Below are 21282 nucleotides of genomic sequence, written 5' to 3' on the forward strand. Positions count from 1 at the left end.
TACTAAAAATAAAAAATTAGCTGTGTATGTGGCATATGCCTGTGGTCCCAGTTACTTGGGAGGCTGAGGTGGGAGGATCATTTGAGGCCAAGAGTTCTAGGTTGCAGTGAGCTATGATCACACCACTGCACCCTAGCCTGGGCAACAGGGTGTGAACCTGTCGGGGGAAAAAAAAAAAAGGTTTTTTGACCTTTGTTTTGCAAAAGTACCAACATCTATATTACCATTTATTATTCTTATTTCTAGAAAGTAAATTTGAGTATTGGGAAAATTGATCAAAATACAGAATTTCATATGGAGCTTAATACTTTTGATCCTTCATCTAAATTTCAGGGAAATCAGGGCTGGGAATGGTGGCTCACGCCTGTAATCTCAGCACTTTGAGAGGCTGAGATGTGCAGATTGCTTGAGCCCAGGACTTCGAGACCAGCCTGGACAACATGGCAAAGCCTCCTCTCTACAAAAAATATAAAAACTAGCCGGATGTGGTAGTGGTGCACACCTATAGTCTCAGCTACATGGGAAGCTGAGGCAGGAGGATAATTTGAGCCCAGGAGACAGAGATTTCAGTGACCCGAGATCATGCCGTTGCACTCCAGCTTTGGCGACAGAACAAGACTGTCTCAAAAAATAATTAAATAAATAAGTAAATTTCAGGGAACTCAGAGAACAAGAAAGCCTGTTTCTTTCATTTAGCATTTGTTGAGTACCACCAGGAGTGAGGAATGAGACCGAGCACAGGAGACGCCTATAAATAAGGCCCTACCTGTGTGAAGCTTATGGGAGGTGGAGGAGACAGGCCTGCAAGCAGAGAATGGCCATAGGGCGTGAAGGAGCTGGGCCAGGAGCAGCTGCAGGAGAGCCAGGGAGAGAGGACACAGCTGTGAAAGCTTCTCCAGGAGGTGAGCCCGTGTGCACAGGAAAGAAAAGCAGGCGTTCATCAGGTGACAGGGTGGTTGAAGGGAGCCGCACCTGCAAGAAACGTGGGCCCAGCGAGGCAGGGTGCTTCTGGGAACTCTCGTCTTTTAGTCTGTCGGGGGCTTTGGGCAGCAGATGGGAGGGTTGGGCTGAAGACTAAGCAAGGCCTGATGTTGCTTGCTGGGGGGTTTTGAAACTTGTCTAGAAGACTTAGACGGGGGCAATGAAGCTTTTGCAGTGGTCTGAGCAAAGGGGTATCCTGCCTCTGACCACAGTGGGACGGGGATGAGGCTGGCAAGGACAGCAGACTGAACCTAGGCAGTGACAAGGAGCTGGAGGGAAGGGGCTGGGCCCATCCCTTAGAGGGCTGTGTGGGGGCTGTGGGGTGTGGGAGGGAGAGAGGAAGGAAGCCCAGGTTAGGTTCTGGGTTGCTAATTTGGGGGTTGGGAGGATAGCGTGTGACCTAAACAGAGAATCAGATTTAGATGGAATTACGTATACTAAGCCTGAGGATTTCACATCCATTTGCTGCTGCTTTACTAGTTGAGGCTCAAGGACGGGACACACAAAATTTCTGGTCATATTATTTGCACGTGTCCAGACTGGGGTTAACAGAATCCGACACAGTGAGGGTTCCTGAATCACACTGCAATGGGGAATGAATGCCTTGGGAGGCTGGAACAGTTCTATTCGTAGATATTTATTTGGTGATCTCTATAATAGTCAAGGTAAAGATACATACCCCAAAGACTGCAAGAATTAGCCAGTGGAATTTGAAATGCCAAAATTTTTGCTTCAGAAAGGTCAGGAAAGCCCTGTTTAAAATCTAAATGTTGCCATCTAAAGGCAGTGCAAGGTTGGATTAGGAAAATGCGGGTGACCCTTTTCTTCCTTTGAGAGCCAGTTCCTGCCAGACACAGGAATCATCCAATTGAGTCACAGGGTGGAGAGGAGACCCCTTCAGTCCTGTCAGTAGGCTGCCATGAATGCCATTTCAGAATTTATTTCTCTCTTGACTTCGTGTGTGCCCAGATGCACTTGAGATTCACTGATGTTTTCTTTAGACCGTGGAGCACGCTTCAGCAGTTAGTTTCAGGTGCTGAAACTAACTAGTTTCATACTAGTTAGTAACATACTAGTAACATACTGGCATTATGGTTCGACTTAATGTTTCCTGAAGACATGTTTTCTGTTGTTTGTCATTGTTCTTCTTGTCTGGCTTCAGGCCACTGCCTTCAACCTAGCAAGAGCTGAGTGGTGTCTTCAGCAGTGAGGTAACTCCTGGAGGCCGCCACTGTCTTGCTGTGTGACTTTGGCTAATTTCTTCACCTCTCTGTGCCTCAGCCTCCTCTTCTGTAAAATGGAGAACACAGGAGTGTCTGCCTCATAGAGTCACTATCAGGTTCCAGTGAGTTAATCTACATGAAACAATAAGGATAGAGCCTGAAACAAAATCACACTCAACAGGTTTTCGCAATTATGATTACTTGACCCAGTAGGAGAAATGAAAAAACACAACTGACTTCCTTCTAAGGACATGCCCAAGAATCCAGTTTTAGTAACTTTGAAGGCATTGTTTTTCACAGAAATTATCTCCTGCCAGATTTTTTTCATGTGTTTGCAGCTTAGCTTTAACAAGGAGCTGAAGGACGGCCAGGCAGCAAGGGGTGGTGAGTGCTGGTAGAGTGTGAGGAGCCCACCCAGACTTCGTCCCTGTAATTAGGAGTCTGAACCATCTCCACCATCTTCCTTAGCTAATAAGAGCTTTTTACGTTAACTTACCTCAAAGTGACCTGTCTGGGTTTTCTTTTCTTGTGGCTCCCACTGTAGGTTTTTGGAAGAAGCTGACTGCCTGAAAAGAAATTACAAAACATGAAAATCGCTTTGAGGTGACCAACAACTCCAGAGGCCCCTAACTCCTCCCAAGCTGGATCTGGGGTATAAGCGCTGTAACTTCAGGTAACAAAGAAGTATCCCCTCTTCTGCCCCTGGCAACTGATAATTAGTGGTAGCTTGCATGGCAGTTCTTTCTTTAGGAAATGTAGTTTCTTCCAGGAACTCTGAAACTTGGGATATTCCACCTCAGGTGGTTGTTTGGCTGCTCAAAAAGGGAGTAGGGGATTCTGGAGGTACTTCATGTCTGCCACCTGGCCCAAGGGAGCCCGGGCTCACCAAGACCCTAAGGGCAGGGCTCTGTACTCATTTCCTGGCCCTGCTTCTGTGAATGTTAATGACAAAATAACAACAATGGCACCCACCCAACAGGGTCTTTCATGTGATTAAATAATGAAAGACTTCTTGAAGGATAAATCAAAGAGAATAGCTAGGAAATGTTTGCAAGTAAAGATCAGCAAGAGAGGAACTATTTGTTCTGCTAGCTATTTAAATGTATTGTAAGGCACAGTCCTCAAAACAGTATGGTACTGTGATGGAGATAACTAGATCAAAGGAACAGAATAGAGAGTCCAGAAACAGGTGATAAATCAATAAAGGTGTCTTTCACATTAGTGGCAATGGGATGGATGAGATAGCAAATGGTGTTAGAAAAATTTTTCTGTCATTAGAGGGATATAAGAAATTCCTCAGGTTAGGTAGTATACCGAAATGATTTCCAAATAGCATTAAATTTAAAAATCCTTAAAATCTTAGTAAAAAAAGAGAATATTTACATTATTTGGGGTAAGAAAAGGCTTTTAAAACATGTCACTTTTGGTGCCACATACAAATATTGTAAACAAAGTTAAAAAAACAAAAGGGTGGGCTGGGCGCGGTGGCTCATGCCTGTAATTCCAGCATTCTGGGAGACTGAGGCGGGTGGATCATGAGGTCAGAAGATGGAGACCATCTTGGCAAACATGGTGAAACCCCGTCTCTACTAAAAATACAAAACTTAGCCAGGCGTTGTGGCGGGCGCCTGTCATCCCAGCTACTTGGGAGGCCGGGCAGGAGAATCGCTTGCAGTGAGTTGAGATCGCATCACTGCACTCCAGCCTGCGGACAGAGCAAGACTCTGTCTGAAAAAAAAAAAAAAGGTGGAAAATGTGTTTACAACATCAATGATGAATAAAGAATTAACATTCTTAGTATACAAATTCTTTCATTCAATATCTATGTATTGAGCACTTGGTATGTGCTAGAAAGTATTCTGGGCACTAAGGGCACAAGCAGTAAATAATGTCCCCACTCTCCAAGTACTTAGACCCTGATGGAGAGAACAGCCAGTGAATATAGTAGATTATTGTAGGTCACATTTTGATAAGGGCTAAGGACAAAACATTAAGCAGGGGACTGGGTTAGGGAGGCTTGGCAGGGTTTGCATTATATGGATATTCAAGGGAGCTTCACTGATGAAATGACACGGAAGTCGTTGAATGTTGAGCTGATAGCAAATTTGCTGTTTTTGGTATGTTGAACTGATAGGATTTGCTGATTGGGTTGAATGCAGGTTGTGAAAGAAAGGAGTCAGGGTGGCTTCTAGGTTTGGGGCCTGGCAACCAGAAAGATTGACATAGGAATGACTTAGAGGCTTGGCTTGGAGAGAATTAAGAGTTTTGGTTATGGATATTTCAGTTTGACATCTCTCTTGTTTATTCAAGTGAGGATGTCAGGGAGGTGATTGGATATAAAAATCTGTAATTCAGGGTGACATCTAGGCTGGAGATATAAATTTGGGAGTTGTCACAGTGTTGTTAATATTTGAAAGAATGACACTAACTAGAGCCCCTAGAGAGCATGCATAGACACAGGAGAGGGACCAGGACATCCATGGGACCCTCTCTTTAGAGTCGAGGGAGATGAGGAGGAGCCAGCCAAAGAGAGCAAAACGGAGTGACCACTGAAATGAAAGGAGTCCACAAGAAAGGGGATCTCCCAAGGCAAAAGACAGTGAGAGGGGTGAGATCAGCTCTACTAGATGTGCTGATGGGCAAGGAGAGAGGGCGTGGAGAACTGGCCATTGGGTCTAGCACTGGGGAGGTCACTGATCAACACAACAAGGGCTGTTTCCTGGGAATGATGGGGAGAGAACCTGATTGTAGTTGGGTTATTGAGAATAAGAGGAAAAGAATAAGAGGAAAAGAACTGGAGACAGAGAAATGGGACAATAGCTGGAGGAGGATGGTATTCAAATAAGTTTATTTTTCCCAAGATGGGAGTTACATAACTCCTGTTTTTACCCAAACGGAAATGATTCAGTAGCGTAGGGAGAGTGGATGGTGCAGGATTGGGCTGGTGTGAGGGTTCTGAAATGGTGGTCTCGAGGAGGTGGGAGAGGTAGAATCCAGGCATGAGCTGGGGAGGGGGTCCTAAGCAGGAACATCTTTTCTCAGTTCACTATGAAGCAGAGTCATCAGCAGAGGGTGGAGACTGAGGAGGTGTTGGAAGTTTGAGGAGAGAGGACAAGGCATGAAGTCCTTCGTAGCAGAATGAGAAAATAAACGGCCAGGGAGTGAAGGATCACTGGGCGGCATGCAGGCCTCTGAGGAGTACGTTTTCTCTAGCCATGTCCCGTTACTCAGGTGAACGTGGGGCACGAGGCCATTGTGGTAGAAAAACAGAACATGAACAGGCACAAGGGAAGACAGAGAAATGCCTGTAATCAGAAGAGCACCATCAGTAGTAACTGAAGAATACAAGTAAAAACAGTGAGGTTTCCTTTTTTTCTCTTCAGACTGGCAAGAGCTTCCATTGGGGTTAGAAATTATTGTCGCTTTTCTGGAGCACAGTGTTATAGTATGTTCCAGAATACAACGTGTGTCCCCTTTTGACCCGTCTGTCCCACTTTTAGAAATTTATTCCAAGAAATAATCGCTCAAATGTAAGGCAATGTACACAAAGATATTCACACAGCAGTGCTTATCAAAGTGAAAAATTGGCAATCGTCTAACCAGGAGGCAACTGACTCACTTACCCGTCAGCATAGCAGTGACGGTGGGACACAGTAGCTCACACTCACCCTCCTGTTTCCAGGGCCGGTTTTGCAGATGAGGGAACTTGGGTCCAGAGTAGGGTAGTGACAGCTCCAGTCCTCCTGCACAGAGCTCAGACCCCTTGGCTGTAGGCAGGCACCCTGCCCAACCTCTCCAACTGGGCTTGGAGTCAGAATCCCTCGCAAGAAACTTAGCCCCTTTTCGAGGGCCGGTTTGCTTAATGCTTTTAAAATACTAGTTCTCAAAATATTTTGCAAATTTGTTTACAATGTCTTCATTTCATCATTTGTGGCTTTCCTTGCAAAGGATGCTGACAGTAGGGGAACAACAGGCAGACTGCCTGGGCTAGTGATAGAGACCATATTTTCTTGATACCCAAGTAAGACTTACAGTGGAAGGAAAGGCAATTTTCTGCTTTCTTACAGTGTTTACAAAAGTCATAACATTTGTGAGGATGATCTGGGTGCAACATCTGTCACCCCACTGATCACCAGGGTAGATTGGGCTGACCTGACTGGCTAGGCAGGTGTCCCCTTCTCTCACCACTCTGTGTGCGTCCCTCCTGAAGCTGTTGTGCTCAAAGAGGATGACCATCCCTGATAGAGGAGGACTGGTCTTCAGTCAAGGGTATATGAGTAGCTGTGTTGTTCTGCTAGGACTTCCAAACAAGCTCTCAAAAGTCGTAACAGAAGTACAAATATAATAAAGAACTTACATTTATTTGTTTCCTTGATCATATGTTTATTGATTAGAAGAAAATAAAATTAGTGACCAGGCATGGTGGCTCACACTTGTAATCCCAGCCCTTTGGGAGGCTGAGGCAGGTGGATCTCTTTTTTTTTTTTTTTTTTTGAGACGGAGTTTCGCTCTTGTTACCCAGGCTGGAGTGCAATGGCACGATCTTGGCTCACCGCAACCTCCGCCTCCTGGGTTCAGGCAATTCTCCTGCCTCAGCCTCCTGAGTAGCTGGGATTACAGGCACGTGCCACCATGCCCAGCTAATTTTTTGTCTTATTAGTAGAGACGGGGTTTCACCATGTTGACCAGGATGGTCTCGATCTCTTGACCTCGTGATCCACCCGCCTCGGCCTCCCAAAGTGCTGGGATTACAGGCTTGAGCCACCGCGCCCGGCCTGGATCTCTTGAGGCAAAGAGTTCAAGACCAGCCTGGCCAACATGGTGAAACTCCATCTCTACTAAAAATACAAAAATTAGCCAGGTGTGGTGGTATACACCTTTAGTCCCAGCTTCCCAGCTGTTTGGGTGGGTGAGGCACGAGAATTGCTTGAACCTGGGAGGTGGAGGTTGCTGTGAGCTGAGATTACACCACTGCACTCCAGCCTGGGTGACAGAGTGAGACTCTGTCTCAAAAAAAATAAAGATAAAATTAGCTTTGCTGGTGGAGAAAAGGGAGGAAAAATAATTAGCATTGTCAGAGAACATCTGGGATATTTGGTCCCCTCAGTGGGAATAGCCCTAAGTTGTCATTCCTGGAGCTTCTGGTTTTAGTTCAGGTTTTTGACGCCACAGCACAGGGACCCAGGAGAAGCTGTTTAGCTTCTCTAGGCTTTTGTGTCTTCACCAGAGAAATGAGTGGGTGGGCTTAAGTTACCTATGAAAAGTCGTAAAATATGATGCTCTTTCCATTCTACCACATGCCTGTTCTGGGTCCAGCGGTGTGAGAGATGTGTTAGTGCTGCTGTAAACCAGTCCTGGGTCTCCCCCTACCCCCCAACCTCCCCCCACTGCCAAACCCCCAAGCACTATCCTGGGTTCTCCACTGCTTTAGAGAGATCATTGAAATAAACATGCCTTTGTGCCTCTTGCAGCAATTCTAGATCAACCAATGGCAGACCAGAGAATGGACATTTCTTCAACCATCAGTGATTTCATGTCCCCGGGCCCCACCGACCTGCTGTCCAGCTCTCTTGGTACCAGTGGTGTGGATTGCAACCGCAAACGGAAAGGCAGCTCCACTGACTACCAGTAAGGCCTTTGGGGCATGTCTTCCTCTTCTTAAACTTGGTGTCAGTTCTCGGGCGTGGAACATCTAGCAGCCAAGTACTGTTGCTCCTGGAAAAGGGGATGGGAATAAAAAATCCAACTCTAGGTGGCTACACAGTTGGTTTTTGGCTTTACCTTCCCCTAGCTTGTAAGCAAGAAGGGAGCCTTCAGCACTGCTGAGGCATTGTACTTTCACGTCCCGTCCCCAAAATGTTATACACCAAGAGGAAAACTACAGTCTTAAGGCCAAGTTCTGCCTTTTACCCCTTTCTTCCTCTTCTTTGCTCCTTTGAGCAAGAGGGTTAAGTCTGTGGGTGTCATCTCAGGGGGTTCAAAGAGAGCTTTGCCCAAGGGCCTCTCTGAGGAAGACAGCAAATGTCAGGTGCTTAATGAATGTTTGTGGAAGGTGTGAATGGAGGTCCTCTCTGAAAACAATTTAGGAACATTGATATTGTTCTTAAACATTGTTTAAATTAGTATGAACTTGTTATATTAAATAGTATTTTTGTTTATTTTTAGACTTGATGACTTTTCTTTTGAGTAAGTAAATTTTCACACAGTCATCATTCTGTATATGTACAAACACCTAGGGAATAAGGCAGTGTAGAATGGTCAAAGGCACATTTTATTTTGCTGAGGCACCTGTGTAGAATCTTACCCAAATGTCCATTTAAGAGGTTTTCTTTTGTTTAATGAGGGAAAATCTCTGAGGAGGTATCCCCCCTACAGCAGATGTCCTTTCTGCTGAAGTTCACAGGTCGAATTTGGGGAGCACAATGGCTGGAGGTCAGATGCCCACTAGGAGATGCTATGATTAATATGTAAGTTATCCCAGATGATTAAGACAGCCAACACCCAGGGGCTGGAGCGTGGGTATGAGGGCTGTGAGGGTGTTCTTGCATAGCAGTAACTCCCCAGCAGAGAGACTGTGAGATGTTGACCACAAACCCTTTGTCTTGAGCAAGTGCTGAGGGAGCCACTATTATGTTCTAAGGCCTCTGCTGTCTACACCTGTGGTTTCCAGCCTGGTCACCACCCAAGACCCCTCAGATTTCCCTTGTGGACCCTGGTTTGCTAATCTTCTTTACTTCATGGAGACTCGATTAATTAAGCAACCATAATCTCTTTCAGTATCATTTTAATTTAACCGAAGTCATCTATGACTGTCAGGCAGAGCTTTTTCTCACCTGAGATGGTCATCTGTCCTCAAGGAGCAGAGAGAAATTCTAGACAAAAGGCAAGGGGGTAGTTTTTGCCCTTCCATGGGGCCTGCATGATCTCTAAAGTTTAGAACTAGCTGGAGAAACCCTCTGCCTGTGAGGAACCCCAGGGCGTCTAATTGGGAGCACTGTTCTAGAATCCCTGTGATATGGTCCAGTGTGCCTAGAAACAGCCGTTTTTGCCCTTGGGATTACATTGTTTGAAGGGCCATGATCTCTCCTTTCCTATGGAATAAAGGAAAAAGGAGACAGGCCCAGGTGGCAGTCCGTGTTCTCCTGATAAATGTATGATTGGAGAAGGCCGTGAGAAGGATTTGGAACTCCTTCCTCTGGGGATTTCAGTCTATTTTCTTCTACTGAACCACAAGATGCAATGAAACCTGGATTTCTGGAGTCTGTGAAAGGGAGGGAGATCCTTGCTGTGACCCCAGGACCCTCTGTGGCCCGCAGCCCCACTACTCCCCTCTATCCCAATTCCTAAAGTCTAGGGGTTCCCACCTAGCTGAGAAGCAGCACATTTGGCAGCGTGCCTTTGAAAAGTTCCTGGGGCTCTGCTCAGTACTTCATTGGTACTTTAATTCCCTCTGCTCACTTCACCCCTTCCCTGCCAGATAGATAAGTATGCACATGTATCTTTGATGCTCAATATGTTTTGCAAATGGAATAAGCTTCATTTATCCAGAATGATGGGGTGGGGGAATGAGAGGTTATAGATATTTTGATACTGTGGTTAACTAAGCATTTTTGTAAACTCTACATATTCCCAATTTTCAAACAATTGCAATATGGTGAAATATAATTTAACACACAAACTCTGTTGACATAACTGTTGTTTGATAATCTAAGAACTGGTCCAGGTTTTATAGGAAGTTCAAGTTAATTTCCATTTGTTTGTTTTACCCTTAAACATCATTAATCAATATTGTGGCCGTTTGAGCTTTCTAATTGTTCGGTTTCTGGATAAATGAGAACCTTCTGTCTTAAGAGGCTCTTCTGTATGTCCGTATTAACATGCAGTCACATTCTCTCTTGTTTTTTCAGAGAAAGCATGGACACAGACAAAGATGACCCTCATGGAAGGTACCACGAACCTAGTAATTTGAACTTCAGCGTCCTTAGCGCCATTTGCTTTGCCCTGTTACACATTCTTTTACTTGGGGCAGCACCCATGTCGTCTGCTGGAGATGAGCAAGGAGGCTGTGGCCTGAGGGCTTACATTGTGTCCCTCCATCCCCCAGTCCCCTTGTTTGCCAGCAGAGAGATGACAGGGACAGGGCAGAAGAAAACAGCAGTGTGTAACTTTGCCATTTATCTCCAGAGAATTACGTTTTTATCTTTTGCCTTTTTCTTCCCCCCAGGTTAGAATACACAGAACACCAAGGAAGGATAAAAAATGCAAGGTAAGCTTAGACCTCATTTTGTCTACAAAGCGTCCTAATTCTGGTTGCTTAGAGAGCAGCTGAGGAGGCTCTGTGTGTTTGGTCCTATTGGGCAAAGAGTCCTGTTGGGCACTGTCACATCCTTAGAGAACAGGCAGGTAGCAGGCCTTGGCCGAGGTGGCCTTCTGCCCTCCATGCTCTCCATGCTGGACTGGACTTTACTCTTTGTTGTCTAAACACCTTTAACCTGAAGGGGATTTGAAGGTAGCGGAAATCAATCCAGGCTCATTTTTTCCCAGTCTTCAGTAGAGGACGTCTTCCTGACTGGAGGGCTGGGACTCGCCTCTGAAAGGGGCCCCTATTGCACTGCAAGTTGCAACTGAATGTCCCACACGGGGCACGCCGGCGCCTCAAGTACATTCTCTGCTTTGGTTCTTCCTACCTCCAGCCACACTTGCTGACCTCTTCCCATTGGGTCCTCAGTTGTTCTGCCGTTAGTACCAAGACCTTCTGAGGCTGTGTCATGACAAACTGATACAGGGGGTGCAGAGATCGGCTGCCCTAAGGCTTCAAGCTCTTCCCTTGGAGGCCAGCCTTGGCAGGAGCTCCCATGGCTCTGTATCTGTGGCAGCTGCAGCAAACTAAATTTCCATAGTTGCTGCACCTCCTTAGGACCATCACCAATGGCAGGTACACATCAGTCAGGGAGAGCGTGTGCCAGGACAGTGCCACCCTGCCTCAGTGGACAGCCACTCTTGGGAGGGAGGAATGTGACATTCCTCAGAGGAGGCTCCTGGGGACAGATGCAGCATCTGCTGTACCTAGGTGGGGTCCTGGTTGATCCAGGGATGACAGCGTTGGTTACTGGGTGCCCTAGTCAGTGAAGCTGTAACTTGGAAGAAGTGGTCCCCTGCCCAGGTCACACAGCCACACAATGGGCTCCTCACAGACCTCAGGGACAGTCCATGAGGCCCTGGGTGCTCTGAGCCATGAAGCCACCACCTCCCTTCTCTTTCCTTCCAGCCCCATTTCAAAATCCAATTTTACAAAGGCCGAGAGGAAAAGAAAATGAGGTGAAATGAACAATTCAGTTTACTCTGAAAAGACAATTTTTGTAGCTTTTCTTCTGAATTCTAAGGATGAGGTAAACATAAAAAAACTAATACTGACCTGGCAGTGAGACCATTTTCTTGGAAACTTTAGTAGAAAAGTCTAATTTTAAACATTCTGCAGATTCTAAATTTGCCTTGTTAGATGAACGTTGAAAACAGTTACAACTCATGTATTTTTGTCATCTTTTCTTGATGCTTGGTTACATTTTTAAAGAAATCGCTTTTTTATATTGTTGTTCAGGGAAGCTCACAGTCAGATTGAAAAGCGGCGTCGGGATAAAATGAACAGTTTTATAGATGAATTGGCCTCTTTGGTACCAACATGCAACGCAATGTCCAGGAAATTAGATAAACTTACTGTGCTAAGGATGGCTGTTCAGCACATGAAAACATTAAGAGGTGAGACCCTGGGCTCTATTGTCCTTTATGTCCTTGCCTACAAATGTTATCACCCTTGCCTAGAATGTTCCTGTCCCGAAGGCAAGTGTTTATTACTTGCAATTATGTAGCCTTGAGTAGTACGCCTATACTTTTCAGCAACAGCCGTGATGCCAAATGAAATGATGATTGAGCTTATGTGGGGTTTACATGCAATTTTGTAGTCACACATCCTCAAAGCACAGAAACTATGTGCTTTGCACCTCTGTATATGCATGTAATCAGGCTAAATGCCTATCAGAGACGATACTGCTCTCACATCTTGCCTATGTTTGTGCCTGGATCCCACCCTTACAATTATAACACGAAGAAACGTAGGTGCACACAGTGACACAGAAAAGTCAGTTTCAGTTTTTAAGACGAAAATTCATCATGGTTCCTTTGAAGGGTGAGTCACGGGTTGAGGTTTCTCGCGGCATTTTGTTGTCAGGAATGAACACAGGATATTTTCATCTTCCTGGAATTTTCCCGAACCAGATCCATTCGTTGTGAGGGAGGCAGTATTTTCCTTCTTTTCTGAGTGCGGGGAGGGTGAGAAAACAGAGGCAGAAAAATGGAAGTGACTTATCCAAACCACAAGAGAAATCTGAAATATATCAGGCATTTTAGTGAATGCCATTCCTGGAATTTTCCATAGCTAGTCTCGGACTCTTGGAGGAAATTAGAAGGTGGGCGCTCAGTCAGATCTCTGACCTGCGTGCTAGAAGAATTGCATCTTTTTATATTTGCACCAAGCTACCAGAAATAAGAAGTAGCTGGTTTTATCTGAAGATCATTATTCAAAAATATAAATGTTGTATCCTGTGCTGGGAGAATGGCATTTAAAAATTCATATTTGTGCAGATAATACGGGTTAAATTATAAACTAATTTCTATTAAATTAGAAGGAAAAAAGTAGCAAATCTCAAGTTAAAGAGCAGGGATAGGATGTTTGCAATACATCCTATTCCCCTCCCTCTCTATGGTACTTTAAATTGTTATAGATCCGTTTCGTTTTATTCCTTCACTATTCTCACTGTTCTACAGATTCCAAATCATTTACTGCTGGCATTTTTCTCCGTTAAGTGACTGTTCTGAAAAATGCCAGATTGACAGCCTTTTAAATATAAGTCTTACCCCTTTCAGTCCTGGGAGCGGGGGCTGCATTTACTGAAGCAATGCATTTCTCCACATTGCCACACTCATTTAATTTACCCCTGATGAAGAAGAACTTACATTTAATGCCTTCTACAATATATTTACTCAGGGCCTGACAGATTGGATGGTTTCCCAAGAACATTTAGAGTGGTGATTTGCAGGACTATGAGACGACCCATTTAATACAGATCTTAGGAGGAGGGAACTCTCTGAGGAGCCTCTACCAGTTTACTTCCTGAGCTGCCTTCTCTTTTAGAATCATATTGTTAAACTTCCTTCTATTATCTCTTGGTTTTTCCCTGTAATGAGAAAAACAAGCTGGTTAGGTCTCCTGTGGGTAACAGTGTTCTCTTTTCCATGGAATTCTCTTTGGGTTACAGGATTCTGTCCAAAGCCAGATCTAGGCCTGTCTCAGTTAAGGCCTAAAGAATAAAATTTAAATACCAGGTCATAGGGACTAGGCCATTTACAGAGGTTTGAGGCAACAAGTTGGAATGAGACATTTTCTGAATATCAAGTATACTGATTCTTTCTCTCTTTCTCTTTTTCCCCCTAAGGTGCCACCAATCCATATACAGAAGCAAACTACAAACCAACTTTTCTATCAGACGATGAATTGAAACACCTCATTCTCAGGGTATGTTCAATTATGGGATTGTTTTACATTTGTTTTTATAAATTTTTGATTAAGCACCAGCGTGTGGGAATTTGATGTTTCAGCACTGAGCTTTTTTTTTAGGGCCGCATCCTCTCGGGTCCCTCCTTTTATCTTATTGTTTGGACAGGCTTCACATTTCTTCCATAAAATCTTTCTCCTCCTCTTTTAACCTTGTCTAGGCAAAAATGGAAGGTTTTGCCACTGAAATTTTAAATCAGAAGAGGCAGGATTTGTAAGAGGAATTTGGGAATTACATTTCTGCACGAAGATTTTAGGAAGGGACTGAAACTGACAACAATTGAGAATTTATCTTCACCTGATTTAACTGCTAGCCTAAAGAAAGTCCACCTAAACCTTTACACCAAAATCCTATCAAAACAACAACACTGTGGCTCACGTCTGTAATCCCAGCACTTTGAGAGGCCAAGGCAGGCAGATCACCTGAGGTCAGGAGTTCGAGACCAGCATGGCCAACATGGTGAAACCCTGTCTGTACTAAAAAATACAAGGACACGTGCACACGAATGTTCATTGCAGCACTGTTTACAATAGCAAAGACCTGGAACCAACCCAAATGCCCAACGATGATAGACTGGATAGGGAAAATGTGGTACATATACACCATGGAGTATTACGCACCCATCAAAAACAATGAGTTCATGTCCTTTGTAGGGACATGGATGAACCTGGAAACCATCATTCTCAGCAAACTAACACAAGAGCAGAAAATCAAACACCGCATATTCTCACTCATAGGCGGGTGTTGAACAATGAGAACACATGGACACAGGGAGGGGAGCATTACACACTGGGGTCCATTGGGGGGAAATGGGGGAGGGACGGGGGGGTGGGGAGGTGGGAAGAGGTAGCATGGGGAGAAATGACAGATACAGGCGAGGGGATGGAAGGCAGAAAACCACACTGCCATGTGTGTACCTATGCAACAATCTTGCATGTTCTTCACATGTACCCCAAAACCTAAAATGCAATTAAAAAAATAATAAATAAATAAAATAAATAAAATAAAAAATATAAAAATTAGCTGGATGGCCGGGCGCGGTGGCTCAAGCCTGTAATCCCAGCACTTTGGGAGGCCGAGGCGGGTGGATCACGAGGTCGAGAGATCGAGACCATCCTGGTCAACGTGGTGAAACCCCGTCTCTACTAAAAATACAAAAAATTAGCTGGGCATGGTGGTGTGTGCCTGTAGTCCCAGCTACTCAGGAGGCTGAGGCAGGAGAATTGCTTGAACCCAGGAGGCGGAGGTTGCGGTGAGCCGAGATCATGCCATTGCACTCCAGCCTGGGTAACAAGAGCGACACTCTGTCTCAAAAAAAAAAAAAAAAAAAAAAAAAAAAAAAAAATTAGCTGGATGTGGTGGTGGGTACCTACTTGGGAGGCTGAGACATGAGAATCGCTTGAACTCAGGAGGTGGAGGTTGCAGTGAGGTGAGATTGTGCCACTGCACTCCAGCCTGGGCAACAGAGTGAGACTGTCTCAAAAACTAAAACAGAAACACAAAACTTCCAAAGACTAGTGGTTCAAAAAAGAAAAATAAATGGAAGAAGTATATGCTTTCACTTGCTTGACTTAAGTGGTCTCTCTGTCTTGCTAACTCTCTGCTGGGAGGTGGTTGAGGTGGCACTGTGGGAACCTATTGTCTTCCATGTGGAATTAGGTCTGCACAGGGCTCTAAGTTGTGTCACAAGGTAAAGTGAGATTAACTTGGGAATTGCATGTTAATGCAACTTGGGAATAGAAAAACATAACTAAAAGGAAGGATGCCCTCTTCTACCTCCCATGAAGTTGGGGCTGACCTTACCTACAGAATCTTCATACCCATCTTAGAGCTGAAGTTTGCAAAGCTATAGAGTAGAGGGCAGTCCATCTGGATTTCTGTATTGTCACTATCCATTTTCAGCTCTCTGTGAGCCTGGCCTGCCTGCTTACTCCAGCATTCTCTGTTTATCGCCCCATGACGTGCTATCTCAAATTGGAAAGCATTCACCTGCAAGGACCAGAAGACCAGATGAATAAGTGTAGTTTCATTTCTCAAGTATAACTGGTCTTGAGTAGGTTATATGGGTTTGCTGGTTCACTGAGGTCAATAGGAACTAGGTTCTTTCTGTCTTTGTACTCAACCACACCAAGCTAGCATGCTAGCTTTTTTCCTTAATGTAGCCAGGTACCTCTGCCAGGTCTAAGTAGCCAGACTGACTATAAGCAAAGGGGTAAATGAGGCTCTAGTCTGGCTGTCCTTTTTATCAAGAAAGGATACACCTTCCTGGAAGCTCAGTAGTGGGCTTCTGCTTATCCAAAAGTGTGTCACTTGGTCACACCTAGCTGCAGCTGCAGGGTAGGGTGCAGAAACAAGTGTATATAGATTTTCCAGCCTCCCTGATGGAGACAGGCAAGAAAGAAGGGGCCTGGGAATGGTGTTGGGAATTGGCTCCCCCAACAGTGTTTACCACACACACTTTCCACAGCCACATGCATTTGCTTGATTCCTTCCAGAAGTGACTCCCACAAGCCAATATAGCATTTCAACTGTGGTCTGGTTGGCCTGAGGTTGAATGAGGCTAGTGTCTTTCTTGGCAAAAAAGTCATTTTATTAGTACCAATTCATTTAGGGCAGCTGCAATACCGCCCGCTCCCCCAACACTCCTGAATGTGAATTATTGTTAAGTCAGGATTTTTACATCTTGTATAGGTGCTTTTTTGAAATTAAGACAGGACTTCTCTCTTGTTTCTGTCAAAACCCATTTGTTGAATGGCCCCATAGTCCACCTTGTCATTAGTGACCCTTGGAATCTTTGCGTGACTTGTAGATCCAATACATGCCTCTGTGCCTTTCATCCTGTTTATTCATAAATTCAACAAGCATTTTTTGTATACTTACTAGATGCATGGCATTGTTCTAGGAACATCCAAATCAGTGAGAGACACTTTAGGGTGGGAGCAGTATCCCGATCAAGTGAGTGATGGTCTTTTGGTTACCACTCTTTGAACACAGTTATTCAGACACCCAACTGTGTCCACCTCTCCATCCTTTTCATAAGGATGTCCATGTTCTCAGAGAGGATTTGCTGAGATTAAAATATGACCGATGTATGTAGCATCTTGAGAGCTGCCATTAGGGCCAGCTTCATGGGCATGCGACCTCTGCAGTTTCACAGGGCCCCATGCTTGGTTTAATGCTCTGTCACCACCTTTGAAAATCTTAATTTTTGAACAAGGATCCCTGCATTTTCATTTTGTACCAGGCCCCAAATTATGTAGCTGGTTCTGATTCCCATACCGGTAACAGATCTGCAGCTATAGATGTGATAAGCCTGCCTCTATGCCTTTCATTCTTGCTTATTCATGAATTCAACAAACACTTTTGTGTACTTACTAGAGGCTTGGCACTGTTCTAAGAACATCCAAATCAATGACATTTTAGGGTAAGATACAGGCTTAAGAAAAAGAATCTATGTATTTTTTCCATATATATATGTAAAATAATTATCAAGCAGAATCCTATGGATGGAAAAATTTAAAAATAAAATAAGTTACGGCCGGGCGCGGTGGCTCAAGCCTGTAATCCCAGCACTTTGGGAGGCCGAGGCGGGTGGATCACGAGGTCGGGAGATCGAGACCAACCTGGTCAACATGGTGAAACCCCGTCTCTACTAAAAATACAAAAAATTAGCTGGGCATGGTGGCGCGTGCCTATAATCCCAGCTACTCAGGAGGCTGAGGCAGGAGAATTGCCTGAGCCCAGGAGGCGGAGGTTGCGGTGAGCCGAGATCGCGCCATTGCACTCCAGCCTGGGTAACAAGAGCGAAACTCCATCTCAAAAAAAAAAAAAAAAATAAATAAATAAATAAATAAATAAATAAAACAAGTTCCTTTTGCAATGGCACATGCTTAATTATTTTCTTCTTGTTGCTTTTTGTAATAATTTTCTATCAGATACCCACACTTACTAGAATATGGAACAAGGATTATAATGCCATCTCAGTTAAATACTTTATCTTGGGCTTGTCTTTTCTACTGCTTTGTTTTAGGCAGCACTCAAGAGTGATCTGTCTTGGCTGAAGAAGCTTTTGTCACCTCTCTGGCACGTGTCAGTGGCTGTGAAATACTGTCCAATCCCTTATCACTACCAGGGGCCCAGTTCCAGGGATTTGCTTCAACAGAAAGCCAGGTCCACTCAGATGATACTCAGACAGTTTGGCTGCAGGAACTGGACTTCTGCTTTTTCTCAGCAATGCAAAATGGACAAACTGCTTTCTTTACTAAGTGTTTTCAAAATATCTTTAATAAAGTGTATGTCAGGGATCAGTCAACTGTATCAGTTTACAATGTCTACATATTCTACTTCTCCATGTTTTGAAACTAGGCAGACTGTACCAGGGCCTCTGTATCATTTATTAACCTGCACCGTCTTCCCAAGAGTGACCTTGCCGCTGGCTGGCCCTGTGGCTCTGTGGTGCTGGTAGCATTCTCATGGCCTCTGCTCCTTAGCTGTCCATTGGGCCTGGCTCCTTCACAGATCTGCCTTCCAGGGCGCTGGGGAGAAGGAATGTCCAGAGCCTCCCCAGCTGATGCATTCACTGCTTTGGTACCTACTGGCTTCCCCCTGCAGTGCTGAAATCGCTTTACCCGTGTCGTCGGTTCAGGCCTGACCCTGCCCAGCATTACCTCCAGGGTGTCACAGGTCCCTTCTGTCTAGTCACCTTTCAAACCACGTCGCCACATTAATGACAAGCCTCGAAAACACTTCTGTGAGATATAAGATTGTCTGCAAGGCAAATGAAGAAGTTATTAATACACTATTTGTTGACAGAATGAGGCTTCCAGCAGATGGTGCTTAGAAAGTTACTTCCCCCTCACTGTCATCCCTTGCCCCTGGGCCAGCTTAGGGACCTAACTTAGGAAAGGATCCTCCCCACCTTCCTTCTGGCTGAGTAGCCTGCCAGGGTCTCACAGCAACAGTGATTCTGTTCCCCTCTCACTCATTTCTTCTGTCCCAGCACAAGGGCATGTACCATTCTTTTACCTTTTGGTATATGAATTCATTTTCTAGTTCTTTGAATTAAACTACATCATGAAGGCCCTTTTGTGGAAAAAGAGAACAGAGTTTCTCTGTGATTTTTCCAAAGAACAGATTGAGGGCCAGTGAATAAGGCGAGAAACTAGCCCACTGTGTATTAGAACCAGGTGAGGGGGGAGGGTAAGAGGGCTGTGACATAAGAGCAAGGGCGTGACAGAGTGGGGCGAACCCTCCTTGTCACCAGAAGACCCCAGCAGGAGTTGAGTGGTTGTATGTCTTGGAAGGCAGTGGGTGGAATTCACACATATGCTGACAAAACAGCCCAAGCTCTCAGGCACTATAGCTTGGGTATTTACCTGCTGCAATATCTTTACCAAATGTTGTCCTGTCTTAATGCCTGGCTTTACTGGAACATTTATATTTTATCCTGTATTTACACTGAAGAAGGGGTAAGAAGAATCTAAGCGGGAAATTTTGCTTTTCTTGTCTCACTTGGAATGCAAATAGTCCATCCCTGGATGGCGGGATAATATTTGAGAGTAGTAATTCTTAGCCCTGGGTACATTAGAATCACATTAATGTGGAAGTGGGATGGGTTCAAAAAATACCCCAGTGATCGGCTCCATGCCAGACCAACAGCATAAAACCAAAAACAACCACTACTCCAAATGTTGAGAACCACTGTTTAGAGAGCTCCCTGTACGTGAAGGTGTTCAAGTTGAAGGCAGATGGTGGCTGAGATGTTGGAGAGGGGATTCTTCAAGAGTCCTTCCAAATCTCAGATTCTCTGACTCTCCATAGAGTTGTTACAATTAGAGCAATGAAATATGATTTCTCTGGCCCATGATACCATCCAAAGAATACATACGAGCTGAATTCTGTTTTGAAATAGAACTTACTTTAATTGAATTTTTTCACATGCAGACACACACACACACACACACACACACACACACACGCACACACTTTAAATCCTCTGAAGACATTTGTTTTCAGCATCCTGCTCTCAGATTACCACTGAAACTGTAAGTGAGTGTTCCGGTGCTTTGGATTCTTAGAAAACACATCCTTTTCTGCTATCAGGGTGATTACAAATTATGTTTCCTAAAGTATGAGAAATTGATTATCCATTTCTCCTGATTAGGCAGCAGATGGATTTTTGTTTGTCGTAGGATGTGACCGAGGGAAGATACTCTTTGTCTCAGAGTCTGTCTTCAAGATCCTCAACTACAGCCAGGTATTGTTCATACGCCTGTTGGTGGTGGGCAGCCTCACAGCAGTCAGAAGTGTCACTGCATTTTTTCAGAATAATTATAGTATACACGTCATGTGTGACCTTCTTTCAGAAAATTCTTAACTTCTTAACAGATAAATTAATTTAGACTTAGAATAATCTTGTAATATGTTCCATAGTCCCCCCGTTGAAAGATCTGACTCTGATCTGATCAAAGGCGTTATGGCTTTCTTCTATTGCTGCAAAATAAATATCCCACAATATGTGGTGAGGACAGAGGGTGAGAGGCTACCTGGCAAGGGAGAAAGGTAGGCAGGTAACACAAAACCAGAGAATACCACACTTGGAAATCCACTTCATACTGTGTTTGCAGTGCTGTGTCACTTCTTAGCTCGACTGAACTTCAGCTTCCTCCAAAAATTGATGATGATAACCTATAGGATCAAATAAGAGTGGCATTTATAAACATTTCTAGAACAGAACTTTTCAACTATTATGTCCCCCAGAGTTTTTATTCATTTATCAATTCACTCAATGACACACTGGTATTTGCATGGAAGCTCGGTAGGCAGAAGACTTGAAGAATCAAAATGACATTTATGTAAATTAGAATTAATATAAATTTAATTTTTCCAAAGATTTTTACTCTTTTTAGTCTCAGAGCAAAGTTATGGAGGAAGTTGCTGTTATCTCTGTTAATAGACAAGGTGACTGAAGCATATGATATGCATGACTTGCTTGAGAACAGAGAGGCTGAACAGCAGAGCTGGAGTCAGAGCCCACCTCTGTCTTCCTCCTTCTGAGGCTGTACAGGGGAATTCCAAGATTATTGCCTTAGAAGAGCATAAACTGGCTGGGCACAGTGGCTCATGCCTATAATCCCAGCACTTTAGGAGACCAAGGTGGGTAGATCATGAGGTCAGAAAATCGAGACCATCCTGGCCAATATGGTGAAACCCCATCTCTACTAAAAATACAAAAATTAGTCGGGTGTGATGGCACATGCCTGACGTCCCAGCAACTTAGGAGGCTGAGGCAGGAGAATCACTTGAACCTGAGAGGTGGAGACTGCAGTGAGCTGAGACTGCGCCACTGCACTCCAGCCTGATGACAGAGTGAGACACCGTTTCAAAAAAAACAAAGAGCATAAACTATTTATATAATTGAGGATTTTCCCCTCATGTTATCAAAATCAGCCTCCAGAGGCCGCCTCCTT

The 21282-nt window shown here is 44.4% G+C and overlaps 1 protein-coding gene across 6 annotated transcripts in view; it reads left to right on the plus strand.

The window, feature by feature from the left end:
• The window catches only part of BMAL1 (basic helix-loop-helix ARNT like 1), a 111481-nt gene that overhangs the window by 69249 nt on the left and 20950 nt on the right, over nucleotides 1–21282 (plus strand). For 3 of the 6 annotated variants that reach the window (XM_074401108.1, XM_039470746.2, XM_039470747.2), the window contains 7 exons: nucleotides 2749–2877; nucleotides 7676–7832; nucleotides 10112–10150; nucleotides 10429–10470; nucleotides 11803–11960; nucleotides 13694–13773; nucleotides 19977–20069. In XM_074401108.1, the coding sequence (XP_074257209.1) occupies nucleotides 7693–7832; nucleotides 10112–10150; nucleotides 10429–10470; nucleotides 11803–11960; nucleotides 13694–13773; nucleotides 19977–20069 (552 nt within the window). In that variant the 5' untranslated portion in view covers nucleotides 2749–2877; nucleotides 7676–7692. The other 3 variants (XM_039470748.2, XM_010345603.3, XM_010345564.3) reach the window with 2 other exon arrangements.

This window comes from Saimiri boliviensis, chromosome 6 (genome assembly GCF_048565385.1).
Source record: "Saimiri boliviensis isolate mSaiBol1 chromosome 6, mSaiBol1.pri, whole genome shotgun sequence".
Lineage (NCBI taxonomy): Eukaryota > Metazoa > Chordata > Mammalia > Primates > Cebidae > Saimiri > Saimiri boliviensis.